At 57.5% G+C, this 17,933-nt stretch overlaps 1 protein-coding gene and 1 long non-coding RNA gene across 7 annotated transcripts in view; one reads left to right on the top strand and one right to left on the bottom strand.

Moving 5' to 3' along the window:
* Positions 1-1,837: 1,837 nt before the first annotated feature.
* On the bottom strand, positions 1,838-4,882 carry LOC309869653. 4 transcript variants are annotated; one of them, XR_014314310.1, is made up of 5 exons: positions 4,633-4,788; positions 4,300-4,374; positions 3,965-4,070; positions 2,533-2,701; positions 1,838-2,016 (listed from the first exon to the last, which is right to left on the bottom strand). It is a non-coding gene; the product is annotated as an uncharacterized lncRNA (long non-coding RNA). The 4 variants fall into 4 exon arrangements; XR_014314308.1 differs by lacking the exon at positions 4,633-4,788 and adding an exon at positions 4,798-4,882 and having other exon boundaries at positions 1,838-2,701; XR_014314309.1 differs by having other exon boundaries at positions 1,838-2,701.
* Positions 4,883-5,212: 330 nt separating this feature from the next.
* PFKP (phosphofructokinase, platelet) overlaps positions 5,213-17,933 on the top strand; it is a 52,324-nt gene continuing 39,603 nt past the window's right edge. For all 3 annotated transcript variants that reach the window (XM_082741088.1, XM_082741087.1, XM_082741086.1), the window contains exons 1-2: positions 5,213-5,344; positions 17,732-17,805. In XM_082741088.1, coding sequence (XP_082597214.1) covers positions 5,233-5,344; positions 17,732-17,805 — 186 coding nt within the window. In that variant the 5' untranslated portion in view covers positions 5,213-5,232. The remainder of the gene's footprint in view (positions 5,345-17,731; positions 17,806-17,933) is intronic.

Here is a 17,933-nt window from a genome sequence, read left to right as displayed (position 1 = left end):
ATAAAAATCTTTAAAAAGAAAACAAAACAAAACAAAAACTCCCATGGGATGCTGGCCTGTGCCTCTAACATGCGCATGCTTGCAAGAAAATGGGTTATTGTGGTTCTCTCGGTTTTATGACATTTCAGACCCTTGGCTGAAATGGCCCCGGGGCATGCATTCTCTCAATTCTGATAAGGGGCCCTACAAACTGGGCAGTATACACCCAAAGTTCCAAGCACCAACAGAGGACAGAGGTTGGTAGAGGCAGTTGGCAGATCAGTATTCAGACGGAGCATCTCACAGCTCATGGGGAACACGTAGTTAATTGGGCAGTGAGTCCGAGCCAAGGTGCTCTGGAGAAAGAACCGATGGGATGTCCTTACACACATCCGGGGCCGTTTCTCATACGGGATTGGCTCAGGCAGCTTTGGACACTGAGATGTCCCATGATGTCCCATGTGTAGACAGCAGGTCCAGAAAAGCCACGAGTGTGGTTCTAGTCCAAACCCGAAGGCCAAGGACCAGGAGTGCAGGAGAACAGCGTGTCCCAGCTCAAGCGGAGAGAGTAAATTCTCCTTCCCTCTGCTTTTCTCTTCGGGAGGCGACGGGTTGAAACCCCCGACATCTGGGCGGGAGATCTGCTTCTCTGATTTCGCTCGAGTCAAATGCTAACCTTAGCCAGAGACATGCCCAGAGTCCTGTGTAACGGAACGTCTGGCTCGGCTCGTGAAAGTATCCATCACTCTGTCACGTGGCTAGAATCCCAGTCGCCTTTTCTAACTGGGGGATGCCCCTATAATGTGTGCTTCAGGACCACCGTTCCTCGGGCCCTCTGCTTTCTGAGGGAAGAAGCGCCAGCAAGCACGGGAAGGCTTCTCGGGGACAACAGACCCACCCCTCCAGCTACTCACCTCCGATGCCCCGTGCATGGCTGTGGCCTCCTGTCACACTCACCGTGCTGGAAGGATGGGGACGTCCCTGTGAGCCAAACTGCACGAGTGTGCCTCGAAGGACGTAGCCTCGAAGGACGTAGCGAGAGGCTCCGGGTTACTGACGGAGATGCCCAGAGGGTCAAATCTCTGAACTACACACACTTGGAGAACTAGTGGGACTGTTTCCCGGCTCCATCCCCTCCCCCCATCTCTAGATAGTCTTGGAGAGCATCCAACTGTTCTATATATAACTTAAAGCTTAGCTGTCAGACGCAGAGCAGAATTATTTTTAAATTTGGACAAGGACTCTGAGGGATACCCGGCCCAGGGAGGCAGGGGTGCTGGCCGCATTCCCTAGTTTAGCGGATGACTGAGCGTTGGTGCGTGGACTTTCCAAGTTCTAGGAAAGAGGAGAGGGACCTTGAGGCCTGCAGAAAAGGCAAGACCATGGCACGTGGTTGCAGATTAGCTCAAAGTGAGCCAGATGCCTGGAAGGGAAGGAAATTGCCAAGATGAGAGGCAGCGTTAAAGCTCACAGTCCGGAAGGACCGGGACCCTTCCTCCAGCCGCCCAGAAGCAAACAAATCCTGCCAGCAGCCTGGGGGGGGCGGAGGGGGTGTGAGGAGCAGAGCCTTCCCATGAGCCTCCAGACCCCCAGCCCACACCGGCTGTCGCCTGTGGCAGGCTCTGGGCAGGGGCCAGCCCAGCCCGCCTGCATTCCTGACCCTGGGACAATTCTCCCTGTGATGGAAGCGTGTGCTGGTCATTTTTAGGCAGCCAAGGAGAAATTGCGCACATGTCCTGTCCTGCTGGGGATAAGCAGTGCAGTCACTGTGATGAAGTCCTAGAACCTAGGTGAGGTTTGGTGGGCTGAGGTCCGGAGCCGATGACCAAGAAAGAATTCTTGAGACATCTTTGGTGCAAAGTGGTGGTTTATTAAAGCCCGGGGACAGGACCCGTGGGCAGGAAGAGCTGCTGCCCCTGGTGAAGGAAGGGATGGGAAGTTTCAAAGGAGTTTTCATATGTTAAAGAGGGCCTACAAGGTGGGGGCGGGGGAGGCCTTGCCCGTATGGCCTGATCAATGTCGTCTTTAGGTCAGGCACTAACATCAAGATAGTTGGGAGGTTCTTGGTGCAGTGTTATGATCCTGCGTTCATTTACCTTCCCTTCTACCTCAGCCTCCTCCAGTTTATGGTGGGGAGGGAGACATTAGGGCTTCAGGAACCGAGAGTTATTTGCCTCTGGAAATTCGTGCTATTGATAAGGTAACCTCCCTGTTTAGGTCTCTAGGACATCTGTAGAGCAAGGGAGATTCCTGTTCTGCAGGATTGTGATCCCTGCAAGTCAACTATTTATTGTTTTATGGCAGTCAGGGGTGCCTGAGGAATGCCACACAGATTACTACGGAGGGGAGCGGGTGGAGAGCGGGAGCAAGGCGCCAGCTTCCGCTCTGTCCTCAGCCAGCCTCCTGCTCCCTCATCAACTGAGGTGTGCAGTCCTCCCCTCTGTATCAGAGATTCTCTTCCAAGGCCGAAGTTACAAAAAGGAAAACAACAACAACAACAACCCCCCGCAAACCATCCAGTTGCAGGGGTTGAAGAACTATTAAAACATATACCGCAAGAGATGAAGAAAGGAGACGTCTCTGTCGCCCCACATTCGCTGGCAGTCTCTGCACACGGTATTCTGATACACCGAGCAGCGGGTCAGGGCTCTGCGGCGCGGCTCGGGGAGAGAGATGGGTGGGTGACCCTCCTGAGCTACAACTCTGCACACACGGACCTTAGCTTTTGCAAAACAGACAGAACCTTGGGCATCTGACAAATCTCAATCTTACTGTTTTTTAATTAACTATCACATATTAATTCCAAAACAATACTTGTTGGTTGCAGAGTAAGAGAATACCCATAATAAGCAAAAGACAGAGAACGGAAATATCTAGATCTGTTACATACACGTGCACACACGTGTGCACGCACATGCCTCTTGCGGATAGATCCGGGACATGGTTCCATGTCCGTGAATGTTTATGCTCATAATAGTAACAACAACTGAAAATTATTCCAGTCTATGTTTTTAGCCATAATCTACTTAGCCCACTGGCAGGACTGGACTCCATTTATATCCTTCCTTTTCTATATTACAGATAATTCAATGACTGATGGCCAATCTCTAACTTAACATCACAAAATTACCACTTGTATAAGAAGTTAAAGGCCTTTGGGCGAAGGCAGAATTCAGCCTGCCCTGAGGTTTTAAATGCAGGATGCTCTGGGAAGGAGCTGGTGATTCTAGAGCACGGGTCCTGGGCTGAGGGTGCAGGTCCTCGGGGTGCAGCCTGGTTCTCCTCCCCTGCCCTGGGAGAGTGAAGGGCACCTGCCCCCCACCCCAAAAAGGCCCAGGGTTCCTTTCCAGCCGCCCCTGCGCTGCTCAGACTCAATCCATTGGAGCAGTCACTCTCAGGCTTTGCAATCATCAGAACACAGGAGGAGCTTGTTAAAAAAAAAAAAAAAAATGCATATTCCCTGATTGTGTGCCAAAGCTGGGCTTTGGTGGTTCTGGTGGGGCTGGGAAAAACCAGGCCAGGGTCGTTCTGATGGCCATGGGGTTGAAGGGTTCACCAATAATACTGGTCAGGAGAGGCCAGACCTCCAGCTTTGTGTAAGGCAGGCATTTCTTTCTGTCTTACAATAAATTTTTGATGCTCAGAGAGCTGAGCGAGAGGATCCGGTGTAGCTGGGATGAGGCAGGCGCGGACTCTGGGTACTGCCATCTTTTGGCGAGGGTGGCCCTGAGCAGACAGCTTGTTGGTTCTGCTATTACAGACGTCTCAGGTTAACTCCGCAAGTCCTGCCTTGAGCTCTTTTTCCCTCTTGTATCCACCAGACAAACATTTATTGAGCCTCTATCTGTAGGCTGAGGCCCGGTGCCATCCCTACCATGAACTGTCAACGGGGCATCTCTGAAACCCTTCTTGGGGTAACCTGCACTCCAAGCACAGTGCTGGGTGCCTGGTGACCCTAGGCCCCTGAAAGGGATGGGCTCCATACCCGAAGCAGGTAGCTGGCATTGAGCTGAGCTCTGTGAAAAGTCCGCTGGTCCTTCATCCTTCGCCATGAGACTGGGTACGAATGTTTTCGGTTTGGAGATTCCGGGCTGACAACACAGGTACAAGTTGGTTTCCTTAGGTAAGCACTTAGGTCTAATCTCCCCAGCCAAATCTTTCCTGCGCACCTCCCCCCCCCCACGGGCCCCACTGGCTTCTTGGCATCCAGGTCCAGCTGACAGTGTCATTCAGGCCATCTCCAGGGTCACTTCCTGCTCCTCCTCTAGCAGGGGGGTAAGGAGGATCAGGCCCAGGGCTTGATGGTCCCCAGTCACCCACCCTCACTTTTGCCACCAGCTGGAGCATCCGCTGCACGTTCCCACAACCTCAGGGCGCAGGTGAAACCTGGGGAAACTAGAGAAAAAGATGGGGCGCCCGCAGTTCCGAGCGCCTGTGGGGGAAGGAATCCTGCCCGAGGGTTTCCCTTGGGGTTCTGGTTCCCTAATAGTTGCTGGCCCAGCGCCCCCCACCTACCGCGCTCCCTTCCACGCTGCGATCCCGCCCGCCCAGGATGCTCCGCCCACCTGCGGTACGGTTCCGCCACCTGCTGCGCTCTCTCCACCCCGCGCCCCTACCCCGGAGCTCTCTCGTACCTGCAAAGCTCCCACCCACCTGTGGTGCTTTTCCCTTTCACCTGAGATGCTCCCTACCCAGCGCCGGTGACGTCTGCCCCCTGCGAGGCTCCTCCCAGCGGGGTACAGCCGCCACCTGCGCTCCCCGCCACCCGCAGAGCTCCCACAATTACTGTGACCCGCCCACCTAAGGCGCTCCGCCCACCTGCCATGCCTTTCTTTCCCCCGGGGGTGCTCCGGAGCGGACCTTGATCCTCCCACCAGCGCGGCGCCCTCCGCCTGCAGCACTGCCCCTCAGAGACGGTCCGTCCCCCCCCAAGCTGTGGCGCTCCCCGTCTGCGCTACTCCCGCCCACCTTCTGCGCTGGGTCCTCCCGTTCCCCTCGTAGCTCCCCCCCACCTGTGGTGTCCCCCACCCTGGAAGCCCCCCCACGGCCGAGTTCCCCGACTGGCCCGCGGCGCGCTCCAGCCCCGCCCGTCGCGCCGGCCGGCAACCCCCCCCCCCCCCCGCCCCGGAGCCCGCCCTTGGCCGGCCATTGGCGCGCGCCGAGCGGGCGGGGCGGACGGTTCCGAGTCGCGGCGGCGCGGGCGGGGCACTGCCTGCTGAGCACCCGCCCCGGCACAGTCTCGGCCTGCTCGCCATGGACGACGACGAGGTCGCCAACCGCAAGGTCTCCTTCCGAAAGTGCCTGGAGCACCTCTCCGGGGCCGGCAAGGCCATCGGAGTGCTGACCAGCGGCGGGGATGCCCAAGGTGCGCGACCGCCTGGCCGGGCTGGGGCACGAGTGATGGGAGGAGGGAACGGGAAGAGGCGATGGGGTCCCGGGGCAAGCGGGGACACGCGATGGGAGCCCCGGGATGAAGCGAGGAGGAGGGGGTCCTGCGGGTCGGAGCAGGGTGGGGGAGAAACCCGGCGCCCGGGAACCGCAGGGTACCTTCCGGGGCACGAGTGGGCGGTGCAGCCTTGGGAGGAGTCGCTGCGGTGGGGATGGGGGAGTCGGGAGCAGGGAAGAATGTGGCCTTAGGATCCTTTATCGGGAAGACCAATTACCCCCCCCCCCCACCTCCACGTTTAGTTTTTAAATTGAGACTAGCGCTGGGGTCTCCTGGACGGTCCTCGGAAGTCCTTTCTCGTCCGAGTCGTAGCGGGGGCCGACACCCCTGGGAAGCTCGCGAGTCGCGCGGCCACCTGGACGCCCCGGCCCCCACCCCGCCCGCACCGGGTGGAAGCAACGGCCGGGTCCCCGGCGCGAGTCCCGCGGATTCGCGTCCCCCGCGCGGCGCGGGCGGGGTCCCCGCTGCTGCCTGGGTGGGGCGCGGTGGGGGCTCGCGGGGACCCCGCCCGGGATGCCCGGCGGCCTCGTTTCCGCTGGAGGCTTTTTAAAAGGTTTCCGCCGCTCTCCTGGCAAAACCGAAAACTGAAATGGGTCACTAGGCCCGCCTCGCCGGCCTCCTCTGGCTGGGAAGGACCAGGAAGCGGGGACTCCGGGATGTCACCAGCACCCCGGGCGCGGAGTCCAGCCTTCCTACCCCCGCCATGTGGAGGCAGATTTGGAGGAGGAGGGGACCCCAGCCCAGGGCCCGCGGACACCCAAAGAGAGTGTCTACATTTGAAGGAGGGGGTGACAAGGCCACGCCCGGGCTCCTGGCGCTGCGGCACGTGGGGCCACAGGGATTCCCAGGCGGTGGGGTTTCCTGATCCTGGTAAATTCCTGGAAGGGGTGAGCCGCCCGCTAGAGAGTGGATCTCCGCTTTGCAGGCGGACGCGTCCCTGGAGCCCAAGAGCGCCCAGGCTGGAGACGCCTCCCCGAGCTGCGTTTGGTTTTTCTTTCCTCTTCCTCCTATCCCCGGTGCCTGATTTTTCCAGGTTTCCCGGCCACACCGGGTGGAGGGATGCTCAGGAGCTGCACCCGGCGCCCTGGCCCACCGCCCACCGCCCCGCGCGCGCGTGACCTTGCTTTTGCCCTTGAGCCAGGCGGGGCTGATGCGGGGGCGGCAGGTTGGGGCGCTGTAGCCGCAGCCCCGCCCGCCGCGCGCCTACGTGATGCCCGGCCAGTCGCCTCCTGCGCGCCCTGCGCCCTTGGCCCTTGGCATCTGGCACCCGGCGCCGCGCGTGCAGGCGGTGAGGGATGGCGCTCAGACGCCTGCCTCTTCCCAGGAGCCTGAGTCCCCGGCGAGACCCGCCTCGTCCTGTTGAGGGCGGGACCGCGGCGCCAGTCCCCGCCCCCACTCCGAGGGCCCCCTTGGCGTCGGCTTCCGCGAGGGGAGCCTGGGAGCGAGGCTGTTCTGGCCGAGCCGGTGTTCTAGTGTGAGCCCCGATGTAAACATCCCGGAGGAGGGGAATGTTGTGATAGAGCTAAGGCGGGATTGGGAAAATGCAGTGAAACAGAGGATGTCGCCCACGTGACTCTAATGAACACCCAGAGGTGTGCCACGTGGAGTCCTGGTGGGGTCGTGGTGCGGCCGAGAGTGGCTTCCCTGTCACACAGCGCGCGCAAGGCGCGAAACGCACATGCATCTGGAGACCTGCCCCAGCACGAGCTAGGAAGCATCTTGCCTGAATCTTAATCTGGGCCTTGGTAGTGCAGCGTTGGCAAGGGAAGAGGAACTAGTCTCTGAACCGCCGGGCTTCAAGGCTTTCACAGTTACTCGACAATTAAAGTGCTGCTGTGTCTGTTGGGGAAAAAAAAAAAAAAATTGTGTAAGAGTCCACTCGTTGGGATCTGTTTCGGAGAGTTTGCTCAGCTACCTGGTGATGTTGTGTGGGCACCCGAGATGATGACCTGACCTGCAGAATCAGCCTTTTCTGCCCCGGAGCTCGGCTCAGCCCTTGGGAGTGGTTCCAGCAGAGGCCGTCTGCGCCCCTGTCCTCTGCTCGGTGGAAGATGATCCTCCGAGAATCCAATCCCATGGGAAGCCCGCTTGGCACGGGAGGTGCCCATCTGGGTGGCCCAGAGAGAGCCCTGTGCCCTCACCTCACCGTGGTGCAGGGAAGGCCTCTGACTTGGGGTTTTCTTGGACTTCGTGCAGAGTGTGATGCCCTGCTTTCGTCTGGTCTTAGACCTATGGAGCATCTGGGTGTACGTCCCGCTGAGGAAGCTCATCTCAGCCTGGGCCCGGGGTCTGGTCACCGCGGCCGCGCATTGCAGGCCCCCTCAGCAAGGTCGTTGCTAGAGATGTGCCTGAGACACTCAGCTCTTTTCTTTTGCCATTTTTAGCCTGATTCCGCGATCACAGGACGTGTTCTCCCTGCTCTAGGGAGAATTTTGCTCCTACCTGAGACCCAGGGGAGCAGCATCTACAAGTCTTAATGTCGGGGTTTCCAATCAGGCGTGAAATTTTGGTCAGATTCCCCATGGGGGGTGGGGTGGGGGGAGGGGGGTGGGGGGGTTGGAGGTGGGGAGCGTAGCTAGTACTTGTTGGGCTCGTTCTGTGTACCAGGAACTTTACTGTCCTCTCCAGGCCCGGTCACCTTGCTCCCAGACACGTCGTCTTCGTTTTGAAGGCGGGAGGAAGAGCTACAAAGACATAAGTGACCTGGTTCGGGTCACACAGCTCATGTGTGGCGTTGGGCAGAATTTAAACCAACTTCTGTCCAATTTCAGTCCTGGGGCCTTCCCAGTAGGCCATGCTCTCCAGGGGCCTTGTAAAACGGAAGTCCAGGTGTTCAAGATTTTGTTTTTATACGTGTGTACTCATCAGAGAGACCGAGAGAGAGAGGAGGAGCCGAGGGGGAAAGAGAAACCCAGGTGGGCAGAGTCAGAGGACCCTGAGATCATGACCTGAGCCAAAAGTCAGACACAGAACTGATGAGCCCCTCAGGTGCCCCCGGGTGATTTCCAAGCAGCTTTGATAGTGGAGCAGAAAACACCTTTTTATAGGGAAAGCCTTAGGTCAGCTGAAGCCATGCAACCCTTGACACCAGAGTGATGAAGGGCTTTGTTTTCCAGTCGAATTTAGTTACTGTTAAAATACAAAAGAAGAAAATTGTGCATCTCTGTTCAACTGCCCCAGCCCCACCCACTAAGGAACACTATTTCTAGGGCTGATTATTTTTCTCATTCTTTGGGTGTCTTCTGCTGTCATAAGGCATCTCTGCAAGTTTAAACGGATTTTCCACCTTACTGGACAGGCAGACTTTCCATGACTAAGTAGCCACCCTCAAGCGAGGTTGTGTCATTCACCAAAAATGATTCATGGGCGTGGACACTGACTGTGGGCTCAGATGAGGTGAAGTCGGGTGCCCCCAGCGGGCATCACAGCAATGAATTGTAAAGTCCTCTTTGCCCGAGGCAAAGCAAACATGACCGTAGTCTCCAGAGAGTTCACATAAATTGAGTCTCGGTTGGTCTTTAAAAGGATAGCAGGAGCCACTAACATTTGCTGGCGGCGGGCACCATGCTCAGGTGCGGTAACTCGTTCCCCATTCCCGGGGGAGCAGGCGGGCTTTACGAGGGACTGGCTTCCTTGAGTTCCAGGTGGCAGCCCAGGCCGGGCCAGGGGGCCTCGGAGAGCATGGGAGGTCGCCTTTCTGGTGTCCAGCGGGGACTCGGCGTGAAGGATAGCTCCCCCTGAATCTCTAGGGCCGCTCCCTTTCATAAAATGCGCGCTGACTGCCATCCTGGCTCCTTCCTTTCCTCATTAAGTCATTTCAGGGACTTGAGCCTTCATTGATTAAGAGCAGCCTTCTATCTGCAGAGCAGTATCTGGGAGTGGCTAATGGCTCAAAGCTTGGGACTTTAGGGCCATCATCGGAAGTGTGGGGAACTGGTGGCCAGAGCCCGGGCCTGGGGCAGCTCTGCCGTTGACCCTGTGTTGCTTGGACGCCGCCCTGGAGCCCTGCTGGTGCGGGCTCCTTCTGTGCTGGCCCAGAGCTGCACTGGCTGCAGAACCCAGCTCGGTGCAGAGGAAAACGGGGGGCTGCTGGCTTCTCGCCTCCCCGGACTCAGGGGCCCCTTACTGGACACATACGTTCTGTAGTGGGAGGACTTTTTCCCCATGTGCAATTTAATAATTTAGCAAGCACGGTTGTGTCTAGGGGTGTGGCGTGTTAGAGCTTCAGTGCTCATTCCTTGAGTGCCATGGGCGGTCAGCCCCCTGCCCCCTGTTCCATAACGCACACATTCTGCACAGCCCACCCCGGCGACCCTTAGAAGCTAGGCGCTCTGTTGTCTTTAAGAAAAGCTCAGTCCTGCCTTGCGGGGGGGGGGGGGGACAAATAGCTTCTGTTCAGAACTGGAACCCTTCATCAGGGAGAATTGGGGCCTGTGGGACACACTCCACCAATCTGAGGGGCTGTTGGAAGCAGTCACCGTTAGAAACCCGGGGACGGGGTGGGGGGCGCCTGGGTGGCTCAGTGGGTTAAGCCTCTGCCTTAGGCTCAGGTCATGATCTCAGGGTCTTGGGTTGAGCCCCACATCAGGCTCCCTGGGGAGCCTGCTTCCCCCTCTCTCTCTGCCTGCCTCTCTGCCTACTTGTGATCTCTCTCTCTGTGTCAAATGAATAAATAAAATCTTAAAATAAAAACAACAAACCAACCAAAAAAAAAAGGGATGGGCCAGCAACACGGGAAAGGAAACATGGGGGCCCCGAACTGTACAGCTGGTGCGGTGGTAACCAGGTCAGGGAGGCGTGTTTGGGTAAGAACAGGTGGTCTTGTGCCAGCTTGGCACGGTGCTCCGGTTTTGTTCGATGCAGCGCACCTGCCAGGAAGCCCCGTGTCCTCCCACTGCCCCTGTATCCCACGCATCTTCGCCACCGTATACTTAGGGTGCTGGGAATTATGGGAATTGTGCCTGTGGGGACAAGACGCAGCAAAGCGTGTGGCAGAGCAGCGCCTCGAGAGTCAAGACACTGATTAGTAGGTCCTGGTTCCCGGTTCTGTTCTCTGCCAGCAGTGGGCGGGGCCTCCATCCTTTCTACAGTGAGGGACGCTGGCAGAGTCGACCTGAGTCAACCTCTCTCCTCTCCCCTCCTCCCTTCTGCCTTCCCCTTCCTCTTCCTGTCTCCCCTGTTCAGGGCAGGGCAGGAGCCAGGAGGAGGTGTGCAGAAGAGAAAGTGCAGCGCACCGCTGGGGACCACGCCCTACCGCTGGGGACCACGCCCACCCCCCTGCCCCTGGGGGGTCAGGAGCTTCCTCTTTCCTGGTTGCCCAGCCGAGGCCCAGGGCTCTTCCTGAGATGCGTGTTCTGATTTTGTAGGTGGGGTCTAGTGGGGGCTTGTCTCTCAGGTCGGCTCAGCACCTTGCTTGCATCCTGGGTGCGTGCGGCAGTTTCCCAGGATGGCTTCCCGACCTTGATGAGGAACTTGGCTGGGAAGGTTGGTTAACTTCGGACCCCTTGTGGAAAGGCTGTAAGTAAGTGATGCTGCTGGACGCTTCTCCCGGCCAGAGAATGTTCGGAAGAGCGGCGGAGGGTGACCGGTTCAGCCCTGGGTTGACATTCCTGCGGTGCGGTTCCCTTTGCATGTCCTCGTCCTACCCACCGACGATGACCGCCGATGGGCAGTCCTGCGTCAGGCGAACAGTGGACCCCCGTCTCTCAGGGAGCTCACACTGAGTCTAGAAGCAAACTGGACCTAGGAAAGAGTCTCTCTTTCTGGAAGGCCCAGGGCACCTGTGGTCCGGGGACCCTGCACCCAACTCGCCACCCACCAGGAACGGAGGGCTGAGCTAGGGCAAAGCAGCCTGGCTAGGGGGAAGCGTGAGCAGGGCTGGGAGGAGGAGGTCAGGGCCAGATGGGTGAGGCTGTGGGGAGGGGCAGGCAGTGAGGATTCTGGATTGGGGGGAGAGGGGGCGAGCAGGAAAGTCACCGCAGGTACTGGCTGCTCCGGACGGTAGTTTTGTGGCATGTCCAGGAGGCCTGGAGTGGGAAGCCCAAGTTTAGGGTCTTGAGGACTCCAGGCTTGGGCCGGAGCTGGAGGACTGCAGGGGTGGGGCTGGGCGCTCCTGCCCCAGGGTGCTCCTTCGGTGTCCAGGGGTGTGGGGCGCATTTTGTAAGTGGAGGGTTTGGCCTCAGATAGGAGCTCATCAGTGCAGCAGGAGGAAATGCCGAGGACTCTAGTGAGCAGGGGGAGGCCAGCGAAAGGCCGTCAGTGTGAGCTTAGCTCCATTAGGAGCCCGGGAGGGAATATTCAGTGACCCTTGTCTTTCCCGTGGCAAGACAGACACATGGCCACTAGAGAGGACGTTCAGAACTAGATCCCATGCGAAGCCCGTTACCTGTGTGACTTTATCCTGTCACCACGTTAAAGCAATGAATTGTAAACGTGTATTTTGTGCAGCCTAGAAGGCTCGTCAATAAGACATCTCACCTTCTCTTTCCCCACGCCGAGCCCTGCAGTCCGCTCGGTGACGCAGGGCCTCTTGCTGTGGCCAGCGGCCTTCCCAGCCACAGTGGGGTTCCGGCACGTGGGGGGCCATCCCAGGTGGCCATGGCGACCGTGTATCCACAGGGTCCCTCCTGAGTGTTTGTGTCGAAGCTCGGATGCCAGGCCAGGGCTGCTGGCAGTGGTCCCCGGGTCTGCAGTGGACGCTGGAGTGCCGCGCGTGGCCCTGCAGGGCCTTCTTTTCCAGATGTCCCCTTGGCTGGCTTCTTGTGTTCTCTGCCCCTAGGGCTTCTGGAGGAGGCCCGCGCGAGCTCCCTCCCCGCGTCTCACAGTGTCCCACACCCGGTCCCCCAGCCCTCCTCCTCGGCACCGGCCTGCGCTGGGCACGGCGTGTGTGTTCCTCACGGACCGCTCCGTCCTGGATGGAGCCCCAGTGCCTGGCCGAGAGAAGGGCTCCCCATCCCTGGGCATCGGATGGACGCAGCTCCCCTCACAGACCCGTGAGAAGGAAGTCAAGCTTTCTTCTGACTTTTCTTTTCACCTCGAGCTCAGTGATTTGTGTGGGGCAGGACGCAGAGACGCTCCCAGCTTCATTACTGATCTGCAGGGGAGCCAGCCGCCTGGCTGGGACCTCCAGCCCCTGAATTACTCCCTGGGGAAGCTTTTAAAGATTTTTATTTATTCATTTGACAGAGGGAGACACAGCGAGGGAGGAAACACAAACAGGGGGAGTGAGAGAGGGAGAAGCAGGCTTCCCACCGAGCAGAGAGCCTGATGTGGGGCTCAGTCCCAGGACCCTGAGATCATGACCCGAGCCCCACCAGGCACCCCTAGTCCGGAAGCTTTTATGGACAGCTTGGGGAGCGAGGCACGATACGGTGGTGCAGGTTTGTTTTCTGACACAGGCTGACACCATGGCTTTGCTACAAAGCTGAGAACGACGTGATTTCAGGGGAAGCCAGTAAGACAGCCAAACAACCTGACTTTACTTTTCAAAATGGAATATTAAGTGCTGACGTTAGCGAGGGGATGAGCAGGGGATTAGCTCCGGACAGTCTGGTCTGAAGGGATCCGGAAGGAGACTGATCCTGCTGTTCAGATCACGTGGGAAACAACAAGAATGAGCCCCCATTATTTTATTAGGATCCGCTCCTTAGAAATGATTCCAACTTTGAATGTCATCAGAGCAGGTCCACTGCACTCTGTGACCTCAGGGAAGAAATGATCTTTAATTTTTTTAAATTTACATTATTAATTTCTTTTATTACTGTGTTTTAAGTTTTCATTTTCATTCCGGTGTAGTTCATACGCGGGGTCATATTCGTGTCAGATACACAATCGAGTGACTGATTGAACAGTCCTTTTTTTTTTTTTTTTAAAGTTTGTATTTTATTTTATTTTATTTTATTTTATTTTTTTTTTTAAAGATTTTATTTATTTATTTGACAGACAGAGATCACAAGTAGACAGAGAGGCAAGCAGAGAGAGAGAGAGGGAAGCAGGCTCCCTGCTGAGCAGAGAGCCCGATGTGGGACTCGATCCCAGGACCCTGGGATCATGACCTGAGCCAAAGGCAGCAGTTTAACCCACTGAGCCACCCAGGTGCCCTAAAGTTTGTATTTTAATTCAGGAAGGAATGATCGTGCAGGCCGATCTTCCCTGCAGGATATTTTAGGAGGAAGCAGCAGACATGTAAAATCAAGACAAGGGTTTAATGGCCTGTCCTGTCTGTCCCATCTCAAGGGCTGATCACAGGGTTCCCACTCAGCTGCTTCCTAATTTTTTCAAGACTTGTTCCTTTTTGGTTTCCATAACCAATGTCTTCATTCCTAGGAGGCCAGAGTCTAAAGATTTGCAAATGAGGAGGAGGTTCCTTTCCCCTTACTAGGATTCCGACCTGCTTGCAGGATCTCATTTTCCCACGGTAGTAATTGGGAGACTTGTTTGAATCCCAGATCTGGCTCCGGAAACAAAAAGCAAAAAGCACGAGGAACGAAGCCCATTGTCCAGACTGTGTGGGGGGGACATGGGGGCGTTCTCTGTTGTGCTTGGTTTTTGTCCTCCAGGGTTCCCTCCTGGGAAGGTGTCCACCGGCAGGGCCCAGCCCCACACCCCCCTGCAGGGAGCCCTGGCTGAGCCCCAGGCCCCCGCCCAGCAGGCATGTTCACTCCCGAGTTCCCTTCGGAGATTCTGAAGCTGCGCCATTGTACCGGAGGGAGGTCGCTCGTCTTTTAGTTGAAATACAGCGGAGAGGAAGGTTTACTCTCCAGCTGTGCCTTTTATTAATTGTGTTCCCTTGGCTCTCGCTGTGTCTGCTTAGAGCCTGATTTTCTCATCCCCCCAGGGGGACTCCGGACCCCACAGGCTCCCCAGGACTAGCACCAGCTGGGGGAGGAGCCGGCTGGCTGCACTCCCCGCTAAGAAAGCCTCCTGAGCCCAGGAGGTGGTTCTTCTGAGGCCCGGGGATCTTCCTGGGGATCTCCAGGGAGATGTCCAGCTCAGGCTCCTCTGTCCCTGCCCTCCGGAAGCCCCCCACCCCCCTGGGGGCCTCTGCCAGGGCCCAGGGGACACCCAGTGCAGCAGGTGACTGGTCCCTTCTCAGGTGAGTGCAGGTTCCCCCCAAGAGGCGAGGGTGGGAGTCAGGCGTGGGGGCTGGTGTTCGGACGGGCGTCCCCTCCGGATCAGGTGTACTTGCCACAGTTTCCTCCTGCCGTTGGTTACATTGTTACATTGTCTAGAACCCCCCATTTATCGCGCATTTACGAGATACCCCCTGGGGCTGTGTCTCCCTAGAGAGAGGCCACTCCGGAGGGCGAGGGCCTGAAGTCCCTCGTTAATCATGCTTGTCACCTGGCGATCGTCTTGGCGTGGTTGAAGGGTTGGGGGATTAGTTTCCGCGGGACAGGGGGCCGCAGCACCAGGCCTAGAATCCTGTTGTCTGTGGAAGGGCTCATCCGGCTCAGGTCTGCGGCGAGGCTGCGTGCGCAGGGGCAGAGCCACGGAGAGACCCGCACTTGGACATGCAGATGAGCTCCTGCGCCACACCTGTGGCAGTGCCCCCCCCCCCGCCCCAACGCTTGCATGGGTGCAGGGAGCTCTTCAGGGATAAGAGGAGTGGTGGGGGGCTTGCTGGGAGGTCTCTCTGCAGGTTGAGGTTGAGGGATGGTGTCCAGCAGCTGGGACAGATGGCACGTGGTGGAGGTCCTGGGGGAGCTCTGGGCTGTGCTGGGCAGCGCGCTATGAGGTTCAGTGGGTGCGGGGCAAGCAGGTAGGAGGAGTCCCCCGGGGGGCGAATCTCTCCTTGCGGATGGGGTGATGCGTGCAGGCCCCCTGGGTAGAATCCAGATCAAGAAGGTGGGCATATTCCTGCTTGTGGAGGCCGATCCGGTAAACCTCTGGGGAACACAGAAGCGTCACACCGGCTGGTGACAGGGTGAGGCAGCGGCGTGTCCCCACGTTTCCATGGGGGCTCCTGCGGGTGGCTCCGGCAGGTGGGCGAGGAGAAAGGCCAGCGCAGCTTTTACTTTCTAAGATTTTATCTCTGGGGCGCCTGGTGGGCTCAGTCAGTCAAGCATCCGACTCGTGGACTGGGCTCAGGGAACGATCTCCGGACCCTGAGGTCTTACCTGGGGTAGGGCGGGGAGTCTGCTGGGGATTTTCTCTGTCCTGCTGCCCCTTCCCTCCGTCACTCTTTGTCTAAAATAAATAACATCTTTAAAAAAAAATTATTTCTAAGTAATCTCTACACCCAGCGTGGGGCTTGAACTCACACCCTGGAGATCTAGGGTCACGTGCTCCTTTGGCTGAGCCAGCCAGATGCCCCTGATTTTTTTTTTTTAAGACTTTATTTTTTGGAGCAGTTTTGTTTCATAGCAAGATTGAGTGGAAGGTGCAGAGTGTGCTGCTGCCTATGTGCCCACCTTGTGGCCCTGTGTTACTGCCCGTGGCTTTGCCCTGACTCCCTATCCTCCCCCAAAGCCAGTGGTTTCCACCCGAGTCGCTGCTGGTGGTGTGTGTCCTGTGGGTTTGCACAGATGTGGGATGACCCGTACCACTCGCGTGGCAGGCGAGAGAATAGCGTCCCTGCCTCCCCTGTGCCCCCAGCCCTGGCAGCCCAGACCTTTGCAGGGTCTCCGCAGTTTTGCCTTTTCCAAAATCTGCTTTATTTTTATTTTTTTTTTGAACAGGACAAATGTATTTATAAATTGCTTGTATAATTGCTAACCAAAGAGAAAAACCTGTTTCAAGTCCTTCTGGCCATGGTGTGGATCACGTTAGAGGGACGTGGCAGGATTTCGGGCAAATGTCGGGACAAGTGTCAGTTTTAGGGGCAGGGGTTGTGGAGGGCGTGCGTCAGGGGCGTGAGCAACAGGGAACCGTGCCTGCAGGAGGAGGAGGAGGAGGGGGTGTGGGGGGAGGAGCAGAAGTTGATTGCTTCTTGATCTAGGGAGTTTGTGGGTCTGGAGGGACGAAGACCTGTTGATCCCTAGTTTGTTCAAGTTCTTCACGTCCTAAGCCTGGTTTGGATAGGAAGTCGTGAGACTCGGGGTACACACGTCCACGTCCGTCTAGATCTCAAGCCCACAGCCTTATTCTTCCGTCAGGAAGGTCAGTGCGTCGTCCTCTGAGCAGGCTTACCGTCCCGTGCCAGGGATGGAGTCTCCGTGTCTGTTACGCCCCTGGGAGCCACAGTGCCTTCGTCGGCTGTGACTGGGAGTGGCTTTGCTTCATGGGTCCTGCTCTCCAGTCTTCAGACCTGACGTTGGTTTCTGAACCGTAAACTAGCAGAGAAGGCTGCCTGGGGCTGTTGGGTGGGTGTGTTCGGGGGAGTCTGGCTGGGAGTCCGGGCGCTGAGCGCTGGAGGCCTGGGACTGTGTCCTTCCTGAGTCCCCGGCCCCACCCCTGTCCTCCCGGGCCCAAATCTTAGCCACGGTGAGGACCCAGGGTTCTGCAGGGGTGAAATCCAGACCTGTTCACCTGGGTCTTGACAGTGGTTGCACGGCCCGGATGAGCTGGTCAGAAATGCGGCTCCCAGGGAGAGCGAACGGAAGAGCAGCAGACACACGAGGCCACGGCACACAGGTGCATTTAGGGGCACCTGGGTGGCTCAGTGGGTGCAGCCTCTGCCTTCGGCTTAGGTCACGATCTCAGGGTCCTGGGATGGAGCCCTGGGATTGAGCTGAGCAGGGAGCCTGCTTCTCTCTCTGCCCTTCACCCCGTCATGCTCTCTTGTATTCTCTCTCTCAAACAAATAAATCTTAAAAAAAAAAAAAAGTCACTTTTAATAAGTAACAGCTCCTGGGAAAGTGTGGAAAATGTCCTAGATTTATCTTGAGTAGGTATTATTTATAGTATATTGGTTTAATTTTTCTTTTAATAAAACAGCAGGACTTATTTTGAATTTAAGGCCATTGACTAAAAAATTGTTTTACCCTGGGGGCTGCTCCTGAAATCAGGTATTTCTCTTTCATCTTCTCCGATCACCGGGATTGTCCCTTTTCCGTATAGGTTTGAGTTGGGCTGACTGCACGGAACCCCCCAGCCCCTCTGGTGTCTGGGGAAGGGGCGGTGCTGCCCACAGCCCCCCGCGAGTGGGTGTCCCATGCCTGCCTGCCGCGACTCTGAGGTGCCCCCGCTCTTTCACGATGACTCGTTCTGGGCTGACATTGACCCCCGAGGGACGCGCCAGGCCTGTGGTCTGCGTGAGGAACCTGCTGCTGTTTCTCAGTTCACGCCTGGTCCCAGCGGGTCCGGTGGCCCAGCCAGACTCGCCCCCGCCTGGTCACTGACTCCTGTCCCTGATTCCTTCCGCAGGTATGAACGCCGCTGTCCGAGCCGTGGTGCGCATGGGAATTTACGTGGGGGCCAAAGTGTACTTTATCTATGAGGTCAGTGTTGCGTCTCCCTCCCGTTGTCTCTGATTCTGGGACCTGAGCCTCGCGCCTGCCTGGGTGCTGCTGACCTGGACGGGCACACCCAGGCCGGGCCAGGCCAGGGCCCCGGGGGCTGGGGGTCC

The sequence above is a fragment of the Mustela nivalis genome (assembly GCF_964662115.1).
Source record: "Mustela nivalis genome assembly, chromosome: 7".
Taxonomy (NCBI): Eukaryota; Metazoa; Chordata; class Mammalia; order Carnivora; family Mustelidae; genus Mustela; species Mustela nivalis.
This window is presented reverse-complemented; position numbering and strand designations above follow the sequence as displayed.